Here is a 27696-nt window from a genome sequence, read left to right as displayed (position 1 = left end):
TGCTCTCCCTGGCGTCCACGGACGTGTCTGAAACATGGTTCCGCCGCGGATGTTTGGTTCCGGCGAGGAGACGTGGCTGCGGGAGGAGCTCCGTGCGCTACAGTGCAGCCCTGACGCCGAGAGCCGCAGCGGCTGCGACAGAGCTGCGCGCCTCCCTCAGCGAGCTGGATGGCAGGGACTGTCTGGAGAGAGAGCTCGAGCAATCGCTACAGGGTAAACTCATACAGATAGCAACTAAACAAGGAAACACATATGTACGGTTGTTGTAGTCTTGCTTTAACTATGCAAAACATGGCATGAAAACAGCATGAGTTAAAAGCTAACTTTTATGATGCGTTATTTGTGTCCTAGAAAGTTGCTACCAATCACGGCGGCTCTCTCCTGCCATTGGCAGCTGCAGGGGATACAAGAATAGAAAAGATACATGTTTGTATTTGTCGTGGGGTTATGTTGTACTTCTTCGGGGTTTTAGAGCTTGCATTATGGCTTTAAATCATGCATTATAGCCAGCTAAGCTTCTGCTGTATGAGGCAAGTTTTCTTCCAATTTTCCCTGTGCCACAGCATCGTGACGTCTGGGAACTATTTTGGTACAACCTGCACGTCCGAAATTAAGGCAGACTGCATCGTGAAGACATGTATTAAAGTTTATTTTTGCAAAGAAAAGTTAAAGTATTGGTTAAAACCATCGAATGGCTCTAGTGTTTCAATGCTATTGGGTTTTCTGTATGGAACAAATACTTAACTTTTTTGTTTTACATTGGAAATGTTTAATTTATCTGCTGAGGTATATTAAATATATATATATATACACACACACACTAGCTTGCAGACATGTAACCCTTTGGTAAGTGAAACGTGCAGTGTACTTACAAAAATCCTTACAACTTGCATAAAATGCTTGTATAATCAGTTTTACTACACTTTGCGTAGGGAAATCCTGTTATTATGTACGGAATTCACTTTCTCACAAGGGCCTATTATTTTAAACAACGTGCACCACTTCTTTGGCAAATCCATGATCAAAGTATTTTTAATATGCATATGCAAATGTATAGCTTAGTGATGTGCATAATAAGGAGCATGCATAGCTTTCCATTTTGTCGATTTCATGTCTGTCTAAAATACATTCAGAATATTTGAGATTTGAGAGGTATACCATATTATCAATACATACTGAATTTACTAGTTAAATCAATGAGGCGGAGGTGTCTAGAAGCAGACCTGCCCTTAAAATCCCTCACAGTCCACTCAGTATCTGAATCCAGTCAGTTGACCTTCATAATTGCAATGCATTCAATGATTTATAATTGCAACAGACACGTTTGGAAACAGATGATCCGAGTTGTATGTTGTGGATGTTTTAATGTGTGGTGCACTGGGAACACAAATTTCAAGTTTTTTTAGCATGACTAATAAACTGCTCTGCTGCTTTTTACACAGTAGAGGAAAAATACTATTTCTAACACGCATGTGTGTTTTCACACTGATTCCAGCTTGTGATAGTTCAGAGGATTTATGTAGCAAATTGTTTTCAGGGTAAAAAAAGAAGGCTTAACAGTAGGACAACATGCATGAAAGTAGTGTCCAGAGACGGAAGAAACGGCCAACCTGTCATATGGGATGTGTCTGAATGTCAGTCACATTTGGCCTTGAACACGTCAGTCTTTATACTTTTTGTATGCGTCTTGAAAGCTCTGTTCATTAATGCAAAATGTGTGTTGTATTCAAAGCTAAATATAACAATCGGACACTTTGGCTGTCCTATACCAAACCAAGAAATCAAAAACGCATAAGAATCTTGCAGCAGTATTCATTATCATGTTGTTTGGTTCATTTAATTAGGAAAACATGAGACAAATATCCAATTACATGTTTACAGTCAAGACTTCATTTGTAAGGAATTAATACTAGGGCAGACTGTGAACAATTAATTGCAGCAAAATGCTTCTGGTTTCCCCTTATTTTTATGAACTGAATTCCACAGGGTAGTTTCTGTCTACAGTGAATATCTGTAGTAAAGTGAGTTGGCGTTAGCTGTTATAGTGCAATCTCAGAGAATACAGCAGTGAAACCCATAGACAAAAATAACAAAGGAGCGTGTTTCACAATCTATGCAGTTGTGGTCTTTTGGAATCAGCTGATCACTTGGAAATACAATTTAAAAGAAAATCCATACAACACTCCTGTTTTGGCCAGTTTTTTTGTTTTCCTTTAAAAACTCAAATACTGAAGTGCTTTAAAACGATCCACATCAGATAGGCCGGCCTTAAAAATGGCAAAAGCATTTCTTTGGCATGCCAGTAGTTAAATTAATTCATTCTAAATCTGCACGCTCATTCTGAGACGCACAGTACCAGCCATTAAATAAACCGGATAAAGTATGAATGGTTGAAATTAAATTATACTGTATTTAAGTTTAATTATACATCAAAGCGACTTTCAATTCAGAGTGAGAGAATCCCTCCCTTTCCCTCTGCCTCTCAAAATACATTGGCCCAGAAGATTCCCTTGACCTCCTTTTATGGTGCATCCATTATGATGTCATCACCCTCCAGTTTCCATGGAATTGATGACGCTTCTCGCTGCACAAGACTGACATCTGCGATGAAAGGGAGCTAAATAGGGATGCTATTTTTAGGTTGTTAATTCACAATTGTAGGGCTCAAATTTTTGCTTTGCTTTCCACTGCAGTAAAAATCGCACGTTTGCCGATTGTAGTATCAGGGAGGAAATCTGAGATGGTTAAACAGATGAAAGTTAACGTTGGCTTCACTTTAAAGCCCTCCTTTCACTGACCCACAGTACGTCTCTCGTATTTCCTTCGGTCATCCTGTGTGCACCATCTCTATTTTCCTCCTCTTGGTGTCCCCACTTCAGTCTCCGTTGACTTTCGCTTTAAAAACGTTCGTCCTGCCATTGGGCGGCCTGGAGGGGTGCAGTGGTTGCTATGCTTACAGAATAGATTTGTCCATTCGGTTGACATCCGAGGCGTTCCAGCACCGCGGCCTGTGTTTGGGTTAAGTGCTGTTTACAGAGGAACACCTGGTAGCATGAAAGGAAATGCAAAGCAGCCTACAGTTCAAAATTCTCTCTTCACTGCTCACTATCACATATATTGGGAAAGAACAGTATATATAATATATACAATTGTTGCTGTTTTTTAATCATTGCTAAGGGGGGTTTATGACAGCCCTGGTCCTCAGCGGCCACTATCCTTCAGGTCTCACACGTGAAATAGTCAATAGTAGAGACATGGAATAAAATCTTATATCATCCTTATTTAGCGAATATGTGGTGCACTTATGTAAGTCACAGCTCAACCATCTAGAAGCAGGTTTGGGGTCAATTCCACTTTTCCAGACCCGTTCCAAATTCCAATCCCATTTTCTTTTTGCCATTGACATAATCGGCTCTGCTGCAAGTGAAAATGTGAAAAATTTCAATTTTTTATATTTGTATATGTTTATTTTTGCAAAGCACTGAAATCTCAATAATAATGAAAAAGTTTATTTCACTAAATCACTTTTTTATGTAGTGGTTTCATATTCTGAAAGAGACAATCATATTCTAGGAACTTGTCAACCTTCGGTTTACTGAACCCGAGGCAAGAAACCTCATTTGTGCTGCATATTTCCAAATGACATCATCCGCATGTGAGCCCCAGGCGCTGTAATCTCTCCTCACACTTTCAAGCCTCGACTCGCCGACACTCGACTGGATGGGGATTTGCTTAATTAAAGTTGGCAAATTTGCTCTGTACTTTTTCTTCTTCTCCTCGATGTATACATATTAAACACTTTAGTCTGGAATTTGTACTTTCACAGTGAAATATGATCTGGTATCTGATCTGGTCAGAATTTCCAGGGCGACACGTATCTTGGTCCTGAGATGCTCTGAATGTTGTGCTTCTGGAAAGATCTCTCTGAATAACCCCAGAAACACTGTTACAGCTGTTGCCTGTAAAGCTGGAGAGTCTCGCGTCTCTGTGGTTTTGATTTTGGCTCAAACTGCTGCAGCTGACTGACTATCCCAGGCTGTGCTTTTATGTAGTTATTTGTCTGTTTTCGTGTTCCTCTGCAGTCCCGAGCCCCGTGCTGGTGTGAATCAAGCCTGGATCAGAATGAGAACTCTGAGACCCTCCTTCAATCTACTTGTGTGCCTCTGCGTCGCTGCCCTGCTGTTCGTGTCATCGGGCGCCTCGAGCCACAGAGCCAACACTAAGAAGATGTCTCAGGCGACGGCCGTGCAGGCAGCGGGCGGCTCGTGGGGCTGGAGCACCGAGGACCTGCTGGGCTTCGGGGGGTTCGCCGAGCTCTTCGTGGGAGAGCGGGCGGACGCCTGGTTCTGCTCCCTCATCGGCTCCCTCATGGTGGGGCTCAGCGGGGTCTTCCCTCTCCTGGTCATCCCCATCGAGGCCGGAGCAGCGCTGAAGACCGACGGTGAGTCACTTCCCACGCCTGCGGGAGAAAAAACCCAGACAGCTCACATAGCTGTTTATTTAACCTCGAACGCTTTGAAATCTGAGTCGGACTCTGAGGTTTATTGTGTGCTTTAAAAAGAAAAGGGCGATTCTCACGTGTGGCATATGAGGTCATTCTGAGGTGTATCAGTCCCGCACACGTACCTTCAAGGACTGTGAAAGGCACACAAAGTTGGGCAGAAGCTGATAGCACCGTTTCTGCAAATGTATGGAATGAATTCAGAGGTCTAAGAAGGGGGTGTTGCTGCAGAGTTCCTGATTAAATACCCCTCCTGTTCCACACGACTGTGTCCGGTCCTGTCAGCCGTATTTGGTGCTTGTTGCATAGGGCTGATAAGCTGCTTATGGAGACCGAAGGGAATTGGAATAGTATTGTTAATGAGAAGAGGCAGTGGCATCGGAAGTATACTGAATCGGTTGTCATTGTTACTAATGGTTATTTATAAACCAAGCCTAATCTGTAAAATTCCCCAGCTGTTGAGGTACAGTTTGCAGGATTCTATAGTTTGTAATTCAATCCATAAATTCGGTATATATCCAATAAATAAAAGTCGGTCATTAACCAGCTTGTGATCTGCCTTTGCTAATGATTAACTACCTGTGTTTGTTAGATTGTTGTCATATAGACAACACTTGTTGTAAATGCATGATTTATTATCAATTGGTAGTTTTTTGTCAGCATGTGTAACCCTTGAAGTAAACCATTACCTAATTTAACTCCTGACAATAGGAGGGTTGTCCCCATATAACCCTGCTGATACTGGAAGGCACACTGGCCCAACATTACACCTGAGACGTGTCCAGATGTGTCTTTAGTGTTTTTATTCAAGGGGAGTCCGTTATCTGATCAGGCGCACAGAGATCTGAGTCACTCGGCAAGCAGAGCGGAGAAACCACTCCCTCACAGTCCGTCTGCAGCGTTTCTGCTCCTGAGTTTCTGGTCAGTTAAGTGTGTGTGCATGTAAAGCGCCTACATACTTTTTGTGTCTGTATAATGGACATTTGTTGGCTGGAATGGGAAATCCGCTGCCCTGGAATGTGCAGTGGAAAGATGTTTGTTTTCTCCCCCCTGTCAGTCTTTCCCCCGTCTCCCAGAAAGCTGTGAATCGGTTGCTTTTTTGTTTGTTTTGTCTTCTCGTTTACTTTTCTGCCTTCCTGTAGTGAGTCACTCTTCCATCTGGTACGGAGGACAAACGTGAGGCTGGCAGCCGAAAAAGAAGAAAAAGGCAAGAAATATTAATGATCGTGTCAGATTAGGACTGGTTTGTTATCTGCGTAGCCAGAGATTTCTCCGCTTTAGAAAGACCGTTGTCTCGGAAGGAGCTCTGGCTCTGTGATTTGGATTAGTTGCGAAACATTATGTTCAAAAGGACGTGTTCTGCAGATGTTATATCGTTTCAGACAACTAGAGTAAGTTTCTAATGGACTTCAAATGTGTTCACATTCGCACAGTTGCCACCAGTCTAATAATATTGACTTTCATGTTCTGAAAAAGCACAACATGAAAGGAAGTCTTTTTTGATGTGCGGCGCTTAAGAGATGAGCATCCATATTAATCCTTATGAATACATTTTCATAATTTCATACAAAGCTCTTGGCATTAAATGAGTCACTTTTTTTTGTGCTGCTGCTATTGTGCCATTTATTTCCTGCACTGTCATTTAAATGGTCATTTGAAAATTGCTTAGTCTGATTAGAGATGAAAATATAATGCTTCAGTAGCATTTGTATTAGAAAAAAAATTAAATCTATATTTAAAAAACAAACAGTTAGGACTTTAACCTTTTTTTCTCTCTTATCTTGCGGAAAACTCATTTGTCAAAGGCTCTCCTTTGTTAATAGCCCCCCCACCTCAGTATAGATATCTCATATTATTTGACACTAATTTGCATTAACCTAAAGCAATTCCAGGAACAGATAAATGAGGGCTATGTATACTTATCCCAGAGCCCCAGAGCCAGATTATACCTCTATCTGTACCCTGGGTTAATTGCATTCTTTTGCCTCCTTTTTTTAACCAAGTCATCAGAGCTAGACTTGGGCTGTTCAGATGTTGCTTCTGCTCCTCCGAACTTCTGGATCTCCGCTGAAGTTGTATCCAAGAACCCGCTTGAGTAAAGTCAAAATATTTGCCCAGGCATTTCTCTGTTATTACTGGGAATATTTGGCACACGCATCTCGGCAGAACACTCCTAGTTTAGAACATGAGGATCTCCTGACCGCGGTGACGGGATGGATCGAAGACTAAGCAAAGCGCAATCAGTGGCCTGTTTGGATCGGTTGAGCACTCGGCTCCTCTGGCAACAAAGCGACCTAGATTCGCAGTGCATCCTTCCCCTGCCCCCCCCACACACCCAGCTCTGACAGTTGTTGCCGTCTAATGGTGTAAACACACCAGTGAAGGGATCGGCGTTTGACGTCTGGGGCCGGGGGAGCATGGAAATTATTTTAGTCGATTAGTCAGCGTTTTTACACCAAGCGCTTGTAGATCCCGGTTTTAATTGTTCCCCAGAGATGCATGCACAAAAAACGCTGCTGCTCCAGCCTGGCTTCTCCACGAGCTCACAGCGAGGCCCTTGACAGCCTTCAATAATTGCGGGACCCGGTTTCTTTTTCGGCCACTAATTTGAACATTTTGTTAAGGCTGTGCAGGCCAGTGTAAAATTTGAAGGCTGTCTGCCCTGTCTTCACACCTGCAGTGGGAATCAAAGGAGAGGAGGGGCACCCAACTTCTAGAGCAGAGCTGATTCTCAGGGAGAATAAAGACCCCCCATTTGTGGTGACACACCCAGGGTGTTTTCGGCCAGGTGAATAAAATAAACTCGGGAGCAATTTCCCCTTAAGTGTTTGAGTTTAAGGATGTTGTAAAAAGTACTCAACACTTTCATGTAAATATACTACTACTAATACAGCCAAATGTGCTGTGTGTAATATACTATAGCGTGTCAGGGGGGTTACGCCCATGTGCGATGTTTAGTCGTACGTGATTAGTCCTGTTGGGGACCAGTTCCTCTTGTATTTTGGAGTAGGAATACAACGTGTGCAACAGGAGTGCCAGGACACTGTGCATGTGATTGTGGGAGGGTCCTGCTAAACTGAGTCCCTGTCATGCATTTATGTTGTTGTCTTATTGGTTCATTGGAAAAGGTCATGTAGGGTGAACCTATGGGGATAGGTGTGCAACCAGCAGGGGGGGTTGGACCTGCACAGGTCATGCATAGTCGTGGGTATTTGTACTGGGGTTACTGAGGGATGGGTCAGATTGGTGCCCTGGGTGCGAGGAGCTATAACCCTTGCTGTATTGAATTGAGTCCCACGAGGCGTGTGTCTATTAAACAGACCACTTTTGTTGAAGTGTGTGTCTCGTGGTGCCGAGCATTACAATACTAAATAAAGAACCTACATTAGAATCGCTGGGTTGACACCCGAGTCCAGCGGCTTCAGTACTTCGGATGGTTGGAAACGGAGGATGTAGAATTGTAACTCAGTCTTGTTGTGGCCATTGAAAAAGGGGAATGGGTGCAATCCTAGTGTTCTGGAACTGACTTGGTCTTCATACAGCTGGCATTTTAAAGGAGGTAGGGACAGGCCCTTCTGTGCTGAACTTTGTATGCATTGTAAGTCTGTATTAACAAATAAACTATAGTAAAAAAAAAAAAAAAGACTAAATAGTACAAATATATTATTTCTGCAGAACGTGGGGTTCAAAATCTAGGGTTTGGAAAAATAAACTGGGAATGAAACTTGGTAAAAGCACAGATACACTTGGGCATTCAGGTTGAAGCTCCATGTTTGTGCCATTTCTGGTTCATCCCAGTGGGATTCTTTATCATAGTAAAATATGAGTCACTCTGCCGTGCTTTGTTACTTGCCCTCAGAGTGGAGTTGTTGGCTGCGATTTCAAATACGCTGACCTGCTTTTCGAGTTAATTTAAGGCTGCGCCTGAATTCCGAGCGGTAGAACTGAAGTGGGTTACACATCATCTCCACTTAGGAAAATATTTTCTCCACATATTTTGAATGATTCCTTCTGAGTACAGTAGCTGTTTTGTTTTGGGAATTGGAGAGTTATGTAGCTGCCCTTCATTCACTGCACAAAGTTAAATGCTTTCCAAATAGCTGTGACTTCTATACATTTCTTCTGAATGTGGCTTTTCACATGTAGGAAGTGAGAAAAGCAGAGCTTGCTGGGGAAGCATATTAGCTTCAAACAGTGCTCTGTAGTCCAATGCAGTGAAGCCTGTGTAACAATCAAATACTCTTTTAATGAATTCCCATTATCTTCCAAAGCTAACGTTGATCTAATGTTTGATTAGAACGTCACATGCACATATTAACAATACAGGAAAACAAACACATCCTGAAGAAAAACAAAACCATGATCTGAAAGTAGTAGTGAAACCACCAGAAGCAAAGAAGGGACTGTTTTAAATGAATTCCCACTGAAGGCTTGGATTTCAGGCTAAGAACAGAAGTGCTTGAATGACTGCAATGAATAGGTAACTTTCCTCCCTCGCGTATCTCTTGGTACTATTGAGTACCTCGGTAGGCAGGTGAAGAAAAGAACCAGTCGAATGCTTAGGGTAATGTGAAGATCTGACCTTCTGCATCGCCAGTGGATTCTTCCATTTAATCATTAGCTTCTGTGTTGTCCTGTCTTTATAGGTGCAGATCCCCCCTCTCTCTCCCTCTGCCTCTTTTTTCCTGTCCTGTTTTTCCTCTCCCCCTCTCTCCTTTCTTCTCTCTCCCTCCCTCTCTCTCGTTTTCAAATTCCAAGTCCTTTATTGGCATGGCTGGTTGCTGCGCTGCCAAAGGATATGTCCAAGTTGCAACTGAGAAAAGAGAAACATTAATCAACAAGAGAGAGATAAACACACGCTCACTATTTACCACACTGATAAATAATAAACGCTTCCAATGAACGGGCGCACAGAGTATATAAATACCATGTGGTAAGTAAGGACAAGACTAATTTGCCCTCTCTCTCTTGATCTCTGTTCCTGCCACTCTCTGAGGTTTTAGTTTGACGGCGGCATTTGGTTTTCTGCTTCCCTGGATTTAGTTCTGGCTCATTTCACACGCCCCGTACGAAGAGAAATGTGGCGACGGGTTGACACAGTAATAGATTCTGTAATTGTGCGTTGCATCTGCTTCTGTTTAAAATTCTAGGTGAGATCCCTCTGATTTCAAGGTAGAAAAAGAAAGATTTAAACTTTTAAGTGCTTTTGCTTTTTAACAACTTGCAGTTATGAACACGGGACATCGAGACAGGCTTTTTAATCTGTGAATTTGTGTTGAATAATTAGCTTTTCTCTTATCTCTATCGTGGTCTGAAAACTGATGATTTTGTGACCTGCGAATGACAAGCAGCGTGTTCCCCCTAAATAAGAAAAGTAATGAGCTGTTTCCAACCTGATAAACTTGATCCAAATCTAGTTGACATCAAGAGAATATATATAAAAATCGATTTTTTTAATTGTCTATGTTTAAATCTCACCATCACCATCAGCCTATATTGATCCAGTGATAGATAAAGGCACCCTCAAGATGTTTCCATATATTATATACAAATCCTGGAAACAGCTGCACTTGTGCAATGAGCCTGAGGAGCTCATAAAAGTATTCTGATCAAAATGGTGCCGACGGACTTTCACTTGATAAGATCTTTAATCATTCTGTAGTAATTATGGATATTTTTTGTTAACCGCTTTCCAGTGATTTGTGAATTAAGCCGCAGTCGGAGAAGTGAATGACTTGGTGACCTGCCTGTCACCGCAGTTCTTGGCTGTGTGTAGATCGAGTCCCTTCACATGTCAGGCGTATATATCGCCATCTGTGTAGTTCAGCCAAGGGTTTTGTTTTTGTAATTGTACAAATATCAGGTCGTCTTCTGCCATCGGTTTGGTGATGTTTTTGCGGTTATCACCACCAGAGCAAAGGGGTTATTTTTCTCCCACGTGTGCAGTTCTGTCCAGATGAACAAATGTTTTTCTTCCCAACTGCATAACCGAGATGTCCTGTAACTGTGGTCTAGCCAAAACCGGATTAGACGGAGCCAATTCAACCCTTAAACAAACCTCTTGCATCTTTCATCTGCTGTGTCTCCCCGCAGCGTGGATTGACAGAATGTACTGAGATGGAAACTATTTGATTTTCCATGAAACTAATTACTGTCACAACAACACAACATGGTGCTTTATTTATCTCCCGTGTGGGTCCTTCCCTGTGGGCCATCCTGCTGCCCTGAAACGCGTGTTCAAATTCACTCTGGATGGCATAATCAAACCCAGATATTTCCTGACGAAACACAGAAGATCATGTAAGAAAAAATTGCAACGCGTGTCAGGAGCAGCCAGTGGAGTCCGGCGCGACTTCAGTGATGGAGAGATCGTGTTATCGAGTTATCGCTGTGCAGATTTGGTCAGTGGACGGCTGGAGGGGCTGTGGCTAGCGTGCTGCGGTGAGTGTGGCGCTGGTGCTCACAGGCTGTGTTTTTGTGTCTCTGTGGCTCCAGCGGGCTGCCAGAAGCTGAAGCGGCTGCTGAGTTTCGCCATCGGGGGCTTGCTGGGCGATGTGTTCCTGCACCTCCTCCCCGAAGCCTGGGCTTACTCCTGCAGCAGCGCCGGCACAGGTGAGCTCCTCGCACAGGTGGCATTTCATTGCCTGCTTGTGGCCTTCTTTATTTCATGTTTTAAATGTTTTTTTTTTATTATTATTTTTTGTGTTGGTGTATTTTTATTTCCTGTCCCCCCCCCAACTCTCTCTGCCCTGTCCCTCTCATTACACAGAGCAAGTGTACAAGTATGAACAAAGTGGATCTCAGATCAAACGGTCCAAAACCCCAAGGCTGGGTTCAGGGTGTGTTCTTGTCCGTGAGACGCAAGACGAACTAAAACGTTTCATTTTTATAAAGGGATGGATAATATTTAGATTAAAGAAAAAAGCAATTAAGATGATATTATTTTTTGCTAAAGACGGCTAAGCCTACATGTTTTTAATCATTAATCAATCTGGAGCCCCTGAAGGGATGTTCCTTTGCAAATTGGTGTTTAAAAAAAAACATTTTAATAAAGCGCTTTGTTCAGTGCTTTGAGTCACAGAGCATTTAATCTGCTCGATCCAAAAAAATAAAAGGAATCTAGTCTTTAATTTAAAAGCCACCCACAAGTGGGTGTGGAGAGAAATCCGCAGCGAGGAAAGGGCAGAAAAATTGAAATGACTGTAATTGTAGTGCTGTGCTGTCACGAAGTGGTTGGGCAATTCCTGCCAACATAAAACAAGGTGTGGCAGAACAAATGTTTTGGGCGGGGCAAGAAAACTTATAACAAAACATGAACACACAAACATATGAATATTTGAGAAGTAGCGAGGAGCAGATTAAGATCACCTACTGCTCGGAACAAAGTGTTGGTTCTTTCCCTGGCAGCAGGTCCTGGCATGGATGTCTCCTTTCATATTTCATGCATGCTTTATCTTCTGAGTTCTACATCTTGGCTGGTTTGCACAATAATACTCGTGTCTGTATCTGACAACCTGCAGATGGGAAATCCAGCCGTCACCGTCATCAGCTGCTGGGCCTGTGGGTCATCACCGGCCTGCTGTCCTTCCTCATCGTGGAGAAGATGTTCCCAGACAGAGAGAGCCAGGACGATGCCAAGAGGGAGAGCCAGTGTCCACCGGTGAGTGCCACGAGACGTTCAGATTGAAGGTGAATTGTGTTGTCCCGCATGAACCCTGTTGAAGTAGACATCTGCAGTGGGGCAAGAGAAGTCATTTAGTCCCCAGCGCCCTGGTGGTCCTCCTGGCTGGCCAGAGAGTGGTCTGAAGTCCTGCCTCCCCTCCTGATTGGCTGCTGGTGGACGCATGACTGATGCGACTCCTTTTAGCAAGAGGTTTGAGGAGCCTTAACAAGGGTTGCTCTGTTTTCCCCAGTATGGTAGATGTTCTTGTCACTCTCCAAAACTTTGTAATTCGATCTTTCCGTGGTCTTGTTTTGTGTTTCATGGAACTGTTGTCCGTGACATCAGTCGGGCTTTGGGGTCTCTATTCATCTCGCTTTCGGGTTATTGAAATTAAAGTTTGGCAATCAGCACAAAAAGCCTCCGCGTTAAATATTGATGGAGTTTTAGTTTTCACGCTCATTCTAATGTATCCTTGAATAGTAAATGGAGTCGACCTTGTATGAAGAGCTCTGCAGAGAGGACTTTTTATTTCCATTCATTGTCGGCAGTTGTGACAGAACTGTGTTTCACCGCAGATGTGTTTACATAGCTTTGCAGCTTCCGTTGATACAATGAAACTGATGTTAAAGAGGGGGGTGAGAGAATGCTTGATCATTGGCATTTGTTTCATTTCAATAAATAAGATCTCTATTTATTATTATTGTCATTATCACTCTAGCACTTTATTCTAATGTTCCCGAGATGTTTAAGGTAGTATGTATGTGTTCATTCATTTATTTAACACTATCAATATTCATGTATACTTAAAACTATATATATGTATTTCAGAGCAATAGCAGAATATTGATCACTTTGTTTTACAGTTTTGACAATAAGAACATAAGAACATAAAAAAAAACGAGAGGAGGCCATTCGCCCCATCGTGCTCGTTTAGTGTCCATTAATAACTGAGTGATCCAAGGATCCTATCCAGTCTGACTTTAAATGTTCCCAAATTTTCAGCTTCTACCATATCGCTGGGGAGTTTCCTTACAGCACCCTGGAGCTAAATATATCCCACACACACACAATACCCCAAACACATGCTACGATCTTCATAAACAAAACAACAGACACAATTACAGTGCCAGAGAAGTTCTGATGATAACCTCTAACCTCTCGATGTGCTAATGCAGTAATCCCTCTCACTGAGACGTCCCATTAGTGGTGATGCCAATGGATTAATGGATCCCGGGGAATTAATTTGTGGAGGCCGACCCTTTAGCAAAGCGAATCTGCTCCTTTTCATCTGTGGAATACCTATATCACTGTACAAGAGTGTCTACGAACAGCAGGATACTCCCGCTGGTTAAAACTGCTGCCCTCATTTCCACATGATCTGTGTTCAGTTGTTCTACCTTTTATTTGCCTTCCTTGTACTGTCTCTGCACAGTTGAAGTCCTTGAGCGCTATAACGGCTGGAGACCACTGTGAGACTTATTCAGATATTTAGGCCACTGGTTACAAAACTAATGTGACACAATGTTGCTGTGTCCCGTTATTTATGCCTTTTTGCACTTCTAGACTGATGTGCTGGAGTTTGATATTGATGCATTTCTGGGCTGCTCTTTATACGATCACTGCACTGTGTGATGTAGCCATTCCAAATTCCCAAATGGGATCCTTTCTAAAGACAAGTGGTTCCTACCAGTTTGGCCGTGAATATTACTTCTGAATGTGAAATTAAATATCAAATTTTAAATGTATTACTGTTCTTTGCTAAACAAAACAAGGGCTGAGCTCTGCGTACAACATGTCTGACATTCCTGTATGGTACGTCTCCCACCATTACTGTTGGAAGAACTCAATCCAGCTCCTGACTGTGGAGGTGCCTGCGTTACTCCCCTTGAACACCTCCCTTGCTTCCCTGTGAGTGAAGATGTCTTAATTATTGTTCTCATGGGCACTTAAAGAAACAAAAAACAATCACCTGCATCCCATTCTGCAGCTTCACAAAACAAAATGCAAACAATGCAAAAATGCTCCATTGTGCTGCTACAGTCCATGCCTTGGGCTTATATGAAGTGGAGCAGGCTGGGATCTTTATTGTGTTTGTGTTTTTATTGTTTTTTCTTTTGGTGTTGCAGTTTTATTTATGCACAGCCCCCGCCTCTTGCTGAAAACATGATTGACAGGGTAGCAGCTTAGATCAGTAAACTCTACACTGAGCACGTGCCAGACACCAGCTCCTGTGCAGCTGTTAATGAAGATTGGCAACCACTTGCTGTCTCTCCCTCTATTTTTAGAGGTTGCCTGATAATTAGGTCACTGTCTGCTCTGCTTCGGACACGTCTGAGATTTGAGTGGCAGAGGGAAGTGATCCTCGTTCGTATTTCTATATATACAAGATAATATATTTAACATTGATGATGAAGTTGTTGGCTCCAGCATTACTGAGTAATTGAAGTCTGACATGAAAGGAGTTTTGTATGTGGGGGGTTAATATGTTTGAATTTATTTCTGTAACTGCGTCTTTATAATATACAGTTTGTGTGGTTGTGTATTTGTCCACTACCTGTATATGAGTGTATAAGTGGATAAACGGTTGATTTGCAAAGCATCGCACATCACTCCAACATCACCGTCCCAATCTCTCGGTCCCTTTCACCCACTGACTGACCGGTACCGGATCATTCCCGTCCCTTTCCCAGATCGCCCCAGTAATAAGTCGCAGCCCGATTCACCGACCGGGTGTGCCCGGGTCCCACAGGACAGAGAGAGGAGCAGTGGTAGCTGGAGTCTCAAGCAAAGTCAACAAAACATTAGTCAGCCAGACAGCTCAGAGACATGAGGCGCCGCCGCTAACTCATTTGTTCCGTATTCTGCTATTATTAATACCATCGTAAAGAGAAGATAAAATAAGCATTTATTGTATTTAAATTAAAAAGAAAGATGCACACGCGTGTGTGTGCATGTAAATATAAACATACGGACACACGTGGATACATTTGTCTGTGCTTGTATATTTCTGTCTCTTGTGTTACCAGAGAAATCGGAATGATATCAATCACATTCTTAGTGACATTCATGCTTTACTCGGGGCTGCACAGACCATGTTTCCATTTAATTAACCAATCAATGGTCTTCTGACACTTCTTCTTCCTGTGAATATTAATTCTCACGTTGCTCTGGAGTTCTTTTAGTCTGGTAGCAAGAAAAAGATGCTTCCTCTCATATTCTTATTTCTTCTTTCCTTTTTTTATTTCTCAAACACACCATCTGCCTTGTCAAAAGTTATTAAATCCCAGCTTCCTTTCCTCACACTATCCAGTTGGTTTAACCTGAAATGCCGTAGGGTGCACTGCTGTCAGAGCTCAAAATCACCACTGATTAATACACTCAAACTGCAATAATGCGGTGTTCAGATTTAAAAAGATGTATTAAACTGCATAACTGTTTCACCGCACGTGTGATAAACAATCTGAGAAAAACATTGAATATTACAGCTGTGATAGAAGCCAGATGGAATTATGTTAGCGTCTGGAACAGAGCGGAGGTGTGTATAAACTCTCGTATCGTAATCTTTTCTGGGACAGATCTGCGATTCATACCTCGATAACGAGGATCACACACAGCTCCGGTGTGGAGGCACCGCTGCCTGTTCATAAACGCCTGTCATCTGTTAGCGTTTGTCGCAGGCGCTGTGTTTAATTTGTTGTTGTCCCGCACACCTTGTGTCTATAAATCAGGAGGAGGCGCAGTTGTCAGTGGCTGATAACAAAGCAGCTTCCTGTGTCTCCCAGTGCCCCAATCCGCGCCACCTCATCACTCTTCGGTTATTGTGTAGGGATATCGCAGAGTCCACAACAACACCCCCCAGCCACCGCCTGTGGTCAAGTACGGAACAGAGTTAGTTTTTAGTGTATTTTTCTCGAGTTGTTGGTGTTTCTGGTCATGGTGTGCGGAATTGGCAAAGCAAAGGAGGTTTTTAAGGGCACACGTTTCCATCATTTTCAAAGTGTTTTGATGTTTGTATAATTTTTGTTTTTCTTACCCTCCTTTGTTTGTACTCTTGCATGTCTGACATGGATGTTCTGCGGTGCGTTGAGTCAAGGTCATAGGCGGACTGGGTATCGTGTAATTCTGGCAAAGACCAGAAGGCCCGGCCCATTTTTTAGTTTGGCGTGCTGGTTGATTTACCATGTGGGCCAGTCGCCCCGTATAGACACCTGGGCCGCACATCGCCAACACCCCCCACCCCACCACACCGGACTACACTTCATTTGGCACCCAGAACCACTTTGTCCACACCCAGACTTCACTAGCCATCTCCCCCCAGGGTAAAAGTCCAGGGTCGTTTTTTGATCACAGTCTGCCCCTGGTTGAGGTCGTTATTTCTTTTTGGCACGTTGGAGTATGAACCAGATGTTGTGTTGTCCAGACCTCAGTGGTTTTCTCCAAGCTGCTCGACTGTATGAGGTCCTGCTTCGTTCTGGAAGCGATTTAAGCAGCGCAAGTAGAGATCGGCTGTGGAGGGCAAGCATGCAGATGAGGAGGACTTCGTCTTTTAAGGAAAAGGAAGTTGAGTGTCCCACCACCAGAAGGAATTGTGTATCAGGCAGACCTTCGGGGGGGGTTCAGTCAGACAGGAGTGGGAGTTGGAGTGACTGTGTGCGTTCACTGTTCGGTGGGGATGTGAGGACAGTCGGTGCTTTTATGAATCGGCCAAAAGCGATTGTGTGGATGGCTGGTGAAAATGATACCACCTCCAGGAGAAAAGTCACAGGAAAAATCTATGTCCAGTCCTCCTAAAACCTTTCTGAAGGAGGTTATATTGCACCACAAGCACGGATATTAAGACATGGCAGCGTCCCACAAAGTCTTTGTTTTGATAGTGCTGCTCAAAAGCATTCACAACATCCGCCGTGTAATCATGACTCAACACCAACAGGAGGCACATCTTTGCACCAAATGTAAGGGAAGCTGGATCAAAACAAACAGACATGAAATTGAAACTCATTGTCTGGGTTCCTTCACCGAAATGCTTGATGAAATTCTGCGAGCGATAAGCTGTGAGCCGATAGAGTGGGAGGCAGTTTGGTGTTTATTTGTAACCTTTTTCCCCTCTCTCCTCTCGTGTTGCAGGGCTGCCCGGACGCTGAGCTTAGTTTGCACAGAGGGGCCTGCTGTGGGCTGATAAGCTGTCCGCAAGACAAATCCTCCTCACCGGTGGCCAACGGTCACTGCTGTCATTCGAGTCACTCCACACTAAAGCCAAAGATAACACGGCACCAACCGGACAACAAAATAAAGGTCAGCATCCATCGACTGGCCAGGGGAGAGAAGGGAAAGTGGTTGGGGATGTCCACTTAAAGATGAAGGATGAACATGTACATTTTTTTAATAAAGACAGCTATAAATATCCTCAGTTTCCCTGGTTAGTGGTTTCAAAAGACATCAGTTGAAACTGGATTATTATGACCCCCGTTTTTTACTTTCCCGATCTTAGCAACCCTCTCATGAAATGTATTGTAAGCCAACTTTGATGCTTCTTTGCTTCATGACAAATCCTGTGAAATCCCTCTGTCTTGTCCTGTCCTGTGCGATCCTGTTCTTTGATTCTCACACCGTCTGAATAGCAGACCAGCTGGCTCCTCTCCTGTCGAATGTATTCAGAGCATTTGACATCTCCTCTAGAACGTCAGCTCCAACTGGCATCCTCGTATGAACAACGGGGCAGCGTTCATGAGGGGTCTAAACATGGGGCAGCTGGGTCTGCGGCTCAATTTGTTAACACGTCATTGAGAAGTTGTAAGCGTGTTCACAGGGCTTGTGTTTAGGGACTTCGGGTTCCCGGGCCGGTGGTTACATATGAATATGAAATTCCCAGACACAGCTCTAATAATTCAGTTGTGCGTCTGTTCTCTTCTGGTTTTGGATTTTAACTCTTGACTCTGTTGACAGACTAGCGGGTACCTGAACCTGGTGGCCAACTGCATCGATAACTTCACCCACGGCCTGGCGGTGGCAGGCAGCTTTCTCGTCAGCAGAAAAGTAAGTAAAAGTGTTTGTGTTCCCATTATTGTTTATTGCCAGATCCAAATTATGGGCTGGATTCTCTCTCACCTCCTCACGACCACAACTCCTACACACATCCCAGTTTTGATCATCACAAAACGACCTGATTATTATTAGTTTGTTGCCTCCTCACACAGTCGATATTAACGCAACACAAACAAAATGCCATCAGGAAGTATGAGCCACGCACTGAACCAGAGGTTGGTATGAAATACTGTTTGCATCTGTTAATTACTATTACATCCATTTATAGATATAGAGATACTGAGAATAATTTTGTATTTCTTTTATTTTTTAAAAAAATTTAACAAAGTGAACAAATGATTCACTGGGGATTCAAATTACAGCTCTGCAGAGGTCTATATTCTGTTGTTTTTAGAGCAGGACAAGCACTCACTTTTATGTGTATTAAAACTATATGGAATGAATGTACGAGAGGGTTTTTATGTTACAATAACTGTATGTGAGGCACATGTCAGGCGGGGACACCCTGATTGTCCTACATGCTATGAGAATCCTTCACACTTGCAGGGGGAGGTATTGATGGATGTTTCCCCCCCGACCCTCAATTACCAGTTAAGTACACAGAGATGGCTGTTGACAGTGAATCAACTCCGACTGTTTTGAACCCCGTGGTATCATCAGTGGGTTGCCACAGTTCTGTGTTCGTAGCCTGGGGTGGTAGCCGTCTCTCAGGGGACCAATGCAAGCCACTGCCGAAGAGTAACTCTGTATTTCTCCCCCGACAGGTTGGCTTCCTGACGACCCTCGCCATTCTTCTTCACGAGATACCACACGAGGTGGGTAAATATCACCACGGGTCTCCATCTTCCCTGCGCGTAGCTGTGTTGATTAAGATATCTTTGGAAAAACACTGCTTGAACTAAAATGAATGCTGTTTTTTGTTGTTTCTGCTAAAACTGCACAAGCCACACTGCAGGTGGGGGCCGCTTGGAGATGTTCAGCCTCACAATATATAGACTTTTTTCCTGAACTGTAACACAGCTTGATTATGATGTTCTAACAGCCTAAAGTGAAAAAGGCTTTGGTTACCCAGAGAAACGGCAGAGAGATGCATTTAGCATTAAAAGGGGCAAAGTTTTCACCCCTCTGCTTCCTGCGAGGAATAGAGTACTTTTAACAGGAGGAAAGTATTGATTTCCTGATGTGGGTTTGTAGCGCATTGCCTGTTGTGTAACAGCACAGTGCTGTTAGAATAAACCTAAACCGAGGGCATGAGAGAAAATCGTGTATAAAAAGTGTTTTTTTTTCAGCTGCTCATTTTGCTTCTCGCAGGGTGGTTCAACAGCAGGTACAGTTTCATACAGTGACTCGGACAGCTCAGGTCGAATTAAGAGATGTGTAGACCTCTGAGGGAGGCAACGGTTTATGGTTCGTGATTGCGGACAGGATGTTCAGCCTTTACACCTGTAGTGGGATGTTCTGTCAACTAGTGAAAGCGCCTCTTATTGAAGAAAGTGAGTAGGGGATCGGTAAACCAAAGTAAAGAAAAGGAGAAGAGTTCAGTGGTTGCAGGGCAGGGCAGGGCTGGGTGGGGGAGGTAAGGGGGTTAGAATTTCAGGGACTCGGGGCCTCAGGGACAGGGAATAGAGAGAGCATTGGATTGCCAATGTTGACACCTCCTCAGATGCACATTCACAGGGCCCAGTCATGCATGTGTTTTGCACGCACATGCGCGATTCATATAAAGACAGTGAAAGTGTCTCCAAAAGAGAGCCTGCATGTCCTGTTGCCTAGCCACAGCAGCTTCTCAGTGCCATTTTATTTGGGTTGCAGGTGGGAGATTTTGCCATTCTCCTGAGGGCCGGGTTCGACCGCTGGAGCGCCGCGAAGATGCAGCTGTATACCGCCCTGGGGGGGGTCTTGGGCGCCTGCTTTGCACTGTGCGCACAGTCTCCCAAAGGAGCAGGTGAGTCTCCGCAGTCCCTGAGAGCATCACACCGCCGCCCAACACCCCACAGACAATAGTTGGCGGCAGGTCACTGGAAGGCTTGATTTAACCCGATTGCTGGTTCTTCCCCAGGAGACATTGAAGTCCAAACGCTAAGATCAGAGTCTCAGCAGTGGGATTTGCGAACCTGTCATAGTTGGAAGAATACAGGATGCTTCCTAATGCAAACGTCTTCCTGTATATGGAGCCCCCAGCCAAGCCATGATCTCACTTCTAATTGGCTGAAACCATTCAAGGAACCTCCTAACGCTGCTCTTGGGTCACTAATCCACAGTGCAATGAGACATGTAAAATGGCTTGTCTTTTGTTTGTTACTTTTCTAATGGAGGTGCCTTAATTAATGCAGTTATTAAAGAGTGATTTTTAATCTGCTTTAGTGCACCAACCCCTCGAACACCAAACGCACGGTATAGAATGAACTTGGCTTCAGAACGCAGGAAAAACTCTTAACATCCAGTTTTAACTTCTGTTTTGATCTGTTCAGGTTTTATTGAACTCCACATGTAGATGTGCTTATGTTCTGCCTCCTCAGAAAATGCTGCATCGTGGATCTTGCCGTTCACGTCGGGTGGCTTCCTCTACATTGCTCTGGTCAACGTTGTGCCCGATCTGCTCCAAGAGACCAATCCCAGGTACCTGCGGGATGTAGGGATGAAGTTGTACTGCGGGTCATTGATCACAAATCCTTTATAGGGTGTCGTGCATTGCCTCCCCACAGAATTAAACTGATTAAAACTGCTCAAGAAAGAATTGTGCAGATTTAAGTGCTACACTGTCTTAAATGGTAGGCATCCTGGGTGAATGGGGGATTCACTGAATATAAAGCTAAATCAGTCAATCAAAACAATCCAACACAAGTTAATTTAATTCTATTAAAATAAGTATTTTTGGTCCCTTAACATCAAGATTTTGATGGATGAATAATTTTGGAATTCCTGGCACGGGGTCTCTCCTCAATAGAACAGGGAACTGATCAAGTGATTAGAAATCACCATTTATATATTTTTTTCGTAATTTTTTTTTCTTCAATGAAAGAGATTGCCAAAGCCTTTGTTTTAGTGTCACTCATGCCTTCCCTGAAGCTCAGTTGTATTGTGAGCACTTGCGTTCTCATACCCTTCAAAGTGTCAGTGCTCCTGCAACGTGCTGTACAATCAGAAGGTGTCCCGGTGGTTTGCTCCTCTCGAGGGGCGGCGGTCGTCTGCCGTTTGCCCTGGAGGTCCAGCTGCATGGCACTGGGCTTCTCTCACCGCTGTCCCTGGGAGCAGATGTGCGCAGCTGCTGCACGGCGCCGGGCTGTCAGAAGCCATCAATACAGGGAACGCGGTCCCACCGTCAGGAGCTCCTACTCTGAATACCAGCCTTGAATTTAAATCCGTCTGAAGGAGCCCTATTAATTAGCTGCTTACTGATGGGAAGGTTATTTATTTGTTTTACAGGAAGGGAAAGCGCTGTCAGGCTTTTTTCTTATTTTTAAAGGAAAAAAAAAATTGCTTGCATGTTTCAAAATATATATTCATAACTGTACTTTAAATGTGTATAAGGGTGTTTATTTATTTATTTGTCTGTCTGTTTTTGGCATCTCCTGCCTGCCACCAGTGTTATCCAACTGATGGATGTCTTATTCACGCCCTGTCAGCAGTTTTACAAACTTCATAGATTTGGATACTTGTGAATAATTTAAGTGTAAGGAAATTGTAGGGAAATTCCTTTAGTGTTCCCAGTAATGCTAAGGTTACGTGATGTGTGTGCACCTGCATTTTGTATTTTAGGGCATCCCTGACCCTGCGCTTTGCAGGCGAGAGATTAATGGTTCCTCTCCCGCAGCTGAAGCACTGAGCGTCCCTACGGAGGATGTCTGTAACTCACGGTGTCCTCTGTCTTCGCAGAAATTCCCTTCAGCAGATCGGTCTCCTGCTCAGTGGAATAGCAGTGATGCTCCTGATGTCCACAATAGTAGACTGAACCCTAAAGAAACTTCACCGTGTGAAGATTAACCATGAGGGACAAAGACACTCTTCTTCTTTTTAGCTTTAATAACTCCTGGAGAACAGTATTTTTTTACTGTCCCTGGAAGTGCAACACATTTCTCCCACCCCACCTATCATTTCTCAAGTCTGTTCGGTCTTGTGAAATCCCACCCGGAAGTTATCTGACAATCAACACTGAAGATCTTTCCCTGACTTCCCCAGCATCCTTTGCTCCGCACCGTGAGGCTCACAGGAGGCAGATGACCTTGAAGTTATCGTACTGACTGGAGAGAGAGAAAGTAAAAATGAGGGAAAAAGAGTAGCCTGCCAACTTTACACAAATCCACGTGAATCTGTAGAGCAGCTCCATCCCTCAGAGTCCCAAATCTGAACACGGCATCTCTCCCTACAGGCCAGGTACGAAGTTCGCCAGCCAAAGAAGTGCACTCCTGCTCCACATGAACACAGCCAGCCGGGTTCACACGCCAGATGGGAAAGCAAACCGGCCTGAAATACCGGAGGATTGAAGCTCGGGGCGGAGAGATGTTAGCCTTGCGTTCATGTGGAGACAGGCGTCGAGATCTCAGGATGTTTATGAGGACGATCCTTGGCCTTTGAAAACGGGGAGTGTGAACTGAACTTGAGTAGCCACTTTTATTTTCATTGTTTTGTGTTTTGGGAGGAAAATAAGTCAAACCTTGTGCTCCGTGTTGGCTGGTCCATTTGCAGTGACCCTACTGTGTGGAGTATCTTCACTGTCATCATTTTTGTTTGCTTGAAAGGGCTGTGCAAGAATATTTTGGACACTTCTCTCGTTGTGTAAAGGGAGGGGGTTGTAACGGAGGGAAGGGCATTCGGTTCGACTCATTCCTCCCCACAAAGCACTTTCACATGTTTACCTCAGTCTGTTGGTGCTGTTCATTTTCGTTTTTAGTTTTTCCGGGTGAGGAGGCGACATTCACACTCCCTCCTTCCCCGTCACTCAGCAGACGCCTTCATCCAAAGTGACTTGCACGGTTCCTCAAACGCTGACGTGCCGTGTTCTTCAGATGCAACGTCACACCGAAGACAACATCGATGGACGGGGACAGGGGTAGCTGATGTGTTCCTTCCACGGATAAATTGTAATGTAATGTAATTTTGGTGACGATTGAGTTGAATCCACGACTGCATATTTTATTTTATATTATTTAGTTGTAAACTGTGGTAACAAAGGGGAGAGAGATTCTTGTGGCACCCTGAGTTGAATGGCTTCAAAGAGCCCTGCTGTATGAAAACGAACACTTTGGAAACTGAATTTCGGCCTCTTCTAGTCTCGTCCTCCAGGTATAGGCCTGTTAGGGTCATCTCCACTTTATGCTTAGGTGTCCTCCGTTTCCCAGGGGCTGTTCGTTTTGATACGGCAGGGCCCGTCTGATGTAACCCACTGCATTTACATTTTGATGACCAGGGTGAAAAGAGCAGAGCAAAGACGATGACTGAAACAAAGCACATGAACAGATAAATCTGTTTGTCATCTTTGTTTTTTTGTTGTTTTTAAGCTGCTTAGCGGAGCATGGTTTGCTTCACAAGCCCAGATTCCATTTCGATTTAGCCAGAGATTTGCAAGCCGCCCAGTCAAATTATTAAATAAAAAAAACAAACCAACCAAACAAACATCACCAAACTCCTCTAAAATTTCCTTTTCTAATAATTATTACAATCCACATAAAAATAAACTTATCAGGTCCGTGTAGCTTCCCTCGATCGTACTGACTGATTTACGTGTGTACATATATAATGTGTGTACATATATTAAATTAAATGTATTTATAGTCAGGTTTTCTTTAAATTGAGTGAGTGAACATCTGATTTGTAAATCTCTAATTTTATATATATATATATATATATATATTATATTATGAATCTTTAAGTGCACATACCTATCCACATTGTCTCTGTAGAGTCGCAGCTTATATTTTTAAGCTTTTTATCCGTGCAATAACTGACAGACAGAACGGCAATAGTTACATTTGAACACGCCTTATACCCTCTGGTCAGGTCCTCCCTTAGTTTTAGATTTACAGTCCGAATATGGTTTTAGAAAGAGACTCACCACTCCTGCTTATTGGGATTCTTTTTGTTTGCAGTTACTAACTTATTAAACTGTTTTGCAAACTCTAAAGTTTATACCTGCTCTTTATTTCTCTGAACAAGTCCCCTGTGTGTGTCCCTGTGCAATCGACCCGTTTAAGGTGTGTAGTGGACTTATTGCACAATGTCCCACTCGCACACGTGCACACGCACACACACGCACATGCACTCTCACACACTGTTCAATTTCTTGTTCGCCTTATTTCGGAACTCAAACGAATAAAAATAAAACTGAATCCAGATGATAAACAAACAAACATCTATATGTATAATATATAATTTACATTTTTAAGTTGGTGTTCCTAAAAATATTATATATTGGAAAACAAATTGATTTTAAATTTAAATTAAATCTTTGTAACATAACTGACTAGCATGTGAGCAACAATGATATTTTAAATGGTTGCCGGTGCTCATAAATCAATCAATAATAATAAAATCAATAAATGAAAAATCTGAGCAATGAAAATACAATCAGTGATCAGAAACCTCTGATCTTTGACCTGCTGAAGGAGGCCACTTGTAGAATAACTGAATTGTTCCCAATTGATTTTAATCCAGGTTTGCCATTGTGTTAAAAGATAGTGTAGGCACTATTTCTTCATTCAGCAGTTTTAATCGTGTTGAGAACATGTCCTGGTTATAATATGGACTTGATCAGACAGATTTGGTTTTACAGCAGTTGTGTGATTTCTTTCATTGCAGTTATACTATGTGCCTTTGGGTAGATGGTTTAGTTTGGATGATGTTGATGATGATGATTATTATGATTGTTATTATTATTATCATCTGCAGTTTAATATAATGTATGGTTCGGTCTTAAAACCAGCCGTGGGTTTTTCTGTAAGGCAGCAGCAATCTTAGACAACGGCGTCCAGATGTCAGACTCCACACAGGAGGCCAGGGGGAGTTTCGCCTGTGTTCACATTCACCAGGAATCAGTCACGGTCTGCTGGGCGCGGTGCTGTTCTGAAGAAGATTCCCGGAGCCCACTGGGCCTCCACCTTCACTCATCAATTCTCTACACCCGGCCTGTCAGTCTGTCCTGGGAGCCCAAATAAGCGCCTCCGCTGAAGCTGTCCGTTTCTATGGCAACATCCTCTCTCGATCTATCATATATATGAGAGAGAGAGAAAGAGAAAAGATGTCTGCTTGTAATAAAAATAGAGAGAAAAAGAAACGACTGGAGCAGAGAAAAAATGAAAATGTGACATTGTTGAAAGTGTGAAAATGTTAAAATGGCGATGGGATGGGCCGGACACACGGCAAGAACAGATCAAAGAAGGAAAAAGGAAGTTCTAAAATTAATTTAAAAAGACCTAGAAGACAAGCACATAGAAGATGAAATCCTACACTTTGCATTTGACATGGAAGAAAGCTGTAGATAGAAACGAGTGGAAACATCTTGGGGAGCCTTCATCCAGCAGTGGTCTGATGATGATATGTATATGCACATGCACACACGCACATGCTCCCAAAAGGTTTTATTGCACTGCTGTTGGAAACATTTCATTGCATGTAAGGTTTTGAGAAGAGCAAACTAAATCGTGCTAAGCTTTACCCAATCAAGAACAGGGTCAGATAAGTTACAGAAAATGCCAGCAAAAGCTAAAGACATTTTTTTGTTTGTTTATTGCGTAAGTGTTCAGACCTCAATATTTGGTGGAAGTAGCTTTGGCAGCAATTACAGCCACATGTCTTTTTGGGGAAGTATCTACCATCTTTGCACACTGGCCTGGTGCACATTTTCTCCCATCTCAGCCATTGAGCGCTGTAGCTCTTTAATTTTTGTTGTTGGCCTCACAGTGGTGTGCCTCACCGGTTTTCTTCTGGTCCAGCTGCTCAGTTTGGAGGGACGGTCTGATCTATGCAGTGTCTGGGTGCTACACTGATCCTTTGAAAGCTGCCTGGTCTTCATGTCTTTGCATGAAATTCACTACCTGGCCAAGTGTGAATGTGAATTTCTGTAGATTTATAAATGAGAATCACAGCTTCTACACCCCCGCCCCACCAGTAACACCATCAATACGGTCAAAATGTCAGAGAGATAATCGCACTGCCTAGGTGTATTTTGCCTATTGCTTTCGCAGTGCGTTATGCATGCTGACAGCAGAGGGGAAGTAGTTTGTTCTCCCAACCGAAATAGCTTGAAGACTTTGATAATTTTCTCTTTGTTTAGAAAATGAATGCACCGCAGCATAACCGCAAATAGACTAGAAACAACAGACTCGGGATTCTTGCACTTTTTGTCGTCGTCTTCTCCAGCCAAGTGTTGTTTGTTTTGGAAATGCCTTTATTGAAAGCTAATATGTTACGTGTTGTTTTCTCTCTCTAAGTAGTTTTGCACAGGTTCGGCACAAATAAAGTGTGCATGTGTAATTTTAATGGATATCTATCCATCTATCTATCTCTTTATTTACAGTTTTTTGTAGTGCAGCAGTTTTATTTAGCTTTGGGGTGGGTGGGGGAGTCCTTTACTTACTAAATCCATTGTGGAAATGTCTGCCTGCAAAAGGAGCTAAGTGGGGGATTAAACTAAAAGGCAATGGGCCAGAGGTAGCCTTCATTCATTCACCTAAACACAGAAGTCCCATTTCCTCCCTCTCTATTAAAGCACTTGGCTCTACTCACATGAGCACATTTCTCCAGCACACTGTAATTATCACTTCCCTGCCCCTAATATCCCCCGGTGAAGGGCTTTCTGGAATATCATTTTGTGCAGATTGATGCAGAGGCTGCTTGTGAAAGGGAACGCGAGTGGCTACAGTTCGAGTGTTTTTTTTAATACAATGGCGTAATTGAAAATCCAGTGACTCAACACTCGACAGACAGTGGGTGGAGGATAGACTTTTTTTCTTTAAAATTTGTTTGGTTTGTTTTTTGTATGAGAGAAAATTAACTTGTCTAATTGCTGTTGATCATTTTGGATTTGCACGGTGTAAAGAAGAAATAAATAAATAGGCACAGAAACTGCCAGCTGTCAAAGTTAAAAGATAACATCTTATTAACCCAGCCTATAACTATTAGCCTTCACCGTTTTCTGATCAGAATCGGAATAGCTACCACTGAAAAGCAAATTGACAGTTTTCTTACAGATTTTATTATTTACTTGAAGGTCCCTCACATTTGGTTTCATTGCCTTTGTCAGCCTCCTTTGCGCAAAAGTAAACACCCCGAAAGGGTATCGGAGAGCTTGTCAAACAGGGTGCAGGAAATAAGGCCGCAGTCCCAGAGCAATAAAATACATTTTAATTTCCCTCTCATTGTGAGGAATTGAAATTACGCTTCACCCTGCAGCTGAACAAATTCCACTATAGCATCAGCTTTTTGCCTTTCTTGAATGGCCTTGGCAAACTGCAGGAAATCATTTTTTTGTCGATAATATTTGCCCAGGCAGCAT

The 27696-nt window shown here is 43.2% G+C and overlaps 1 protein-coding gene across 1 annotated transcript; it reads left to right on the top strand.

Annotated features, from left to right (window-relative positions):
- On the top strand, positions 1–24327 carry slc39a13 (solute carrier family 39 member 13). The gene is made up of 10 exons (XM_066700711.1): positions 1–213; positions 4083–4441; positions 10997–11113; positions 12022–12161; positions 17289–17456; positions 18108–18197; positions 18971–19021; positions 20019–20151; positions 20726–20825; positions 22083–24327. Exons 1-10 carry the CDS (start codon positions 35–37, stop codon positions 22156–22158), a joined length of 1413 nt encoding a protein of 470 aa, XP_066556808.1. The 5' UTR covers positions 1–34; the 3' UTR covers positions 22159–24327.
- Positions 24328–27696: the final 3369 nt, after the last annotated feature.

This window comes from Amia ocellicauda, chromosome 4 (genome assembly GCF_036373705.1).
Source record: "Amia ocellicauda isolate fAmiCal2 chromosome 4, fAmiCal2.hap1, whole genome shotgun sequence".
Taxonomy (NCBI): domain Eukaryota; kingdom Metazoa; phylum Chordata; class Actinopteri; order Amiiformes; family Amiidae; genus Amia; species Amia ocellicauda.
Note: the sequence above shows the minus strand (reverse complement) of the source record. Positions and strands in the feature narration are given on the sequence as shown.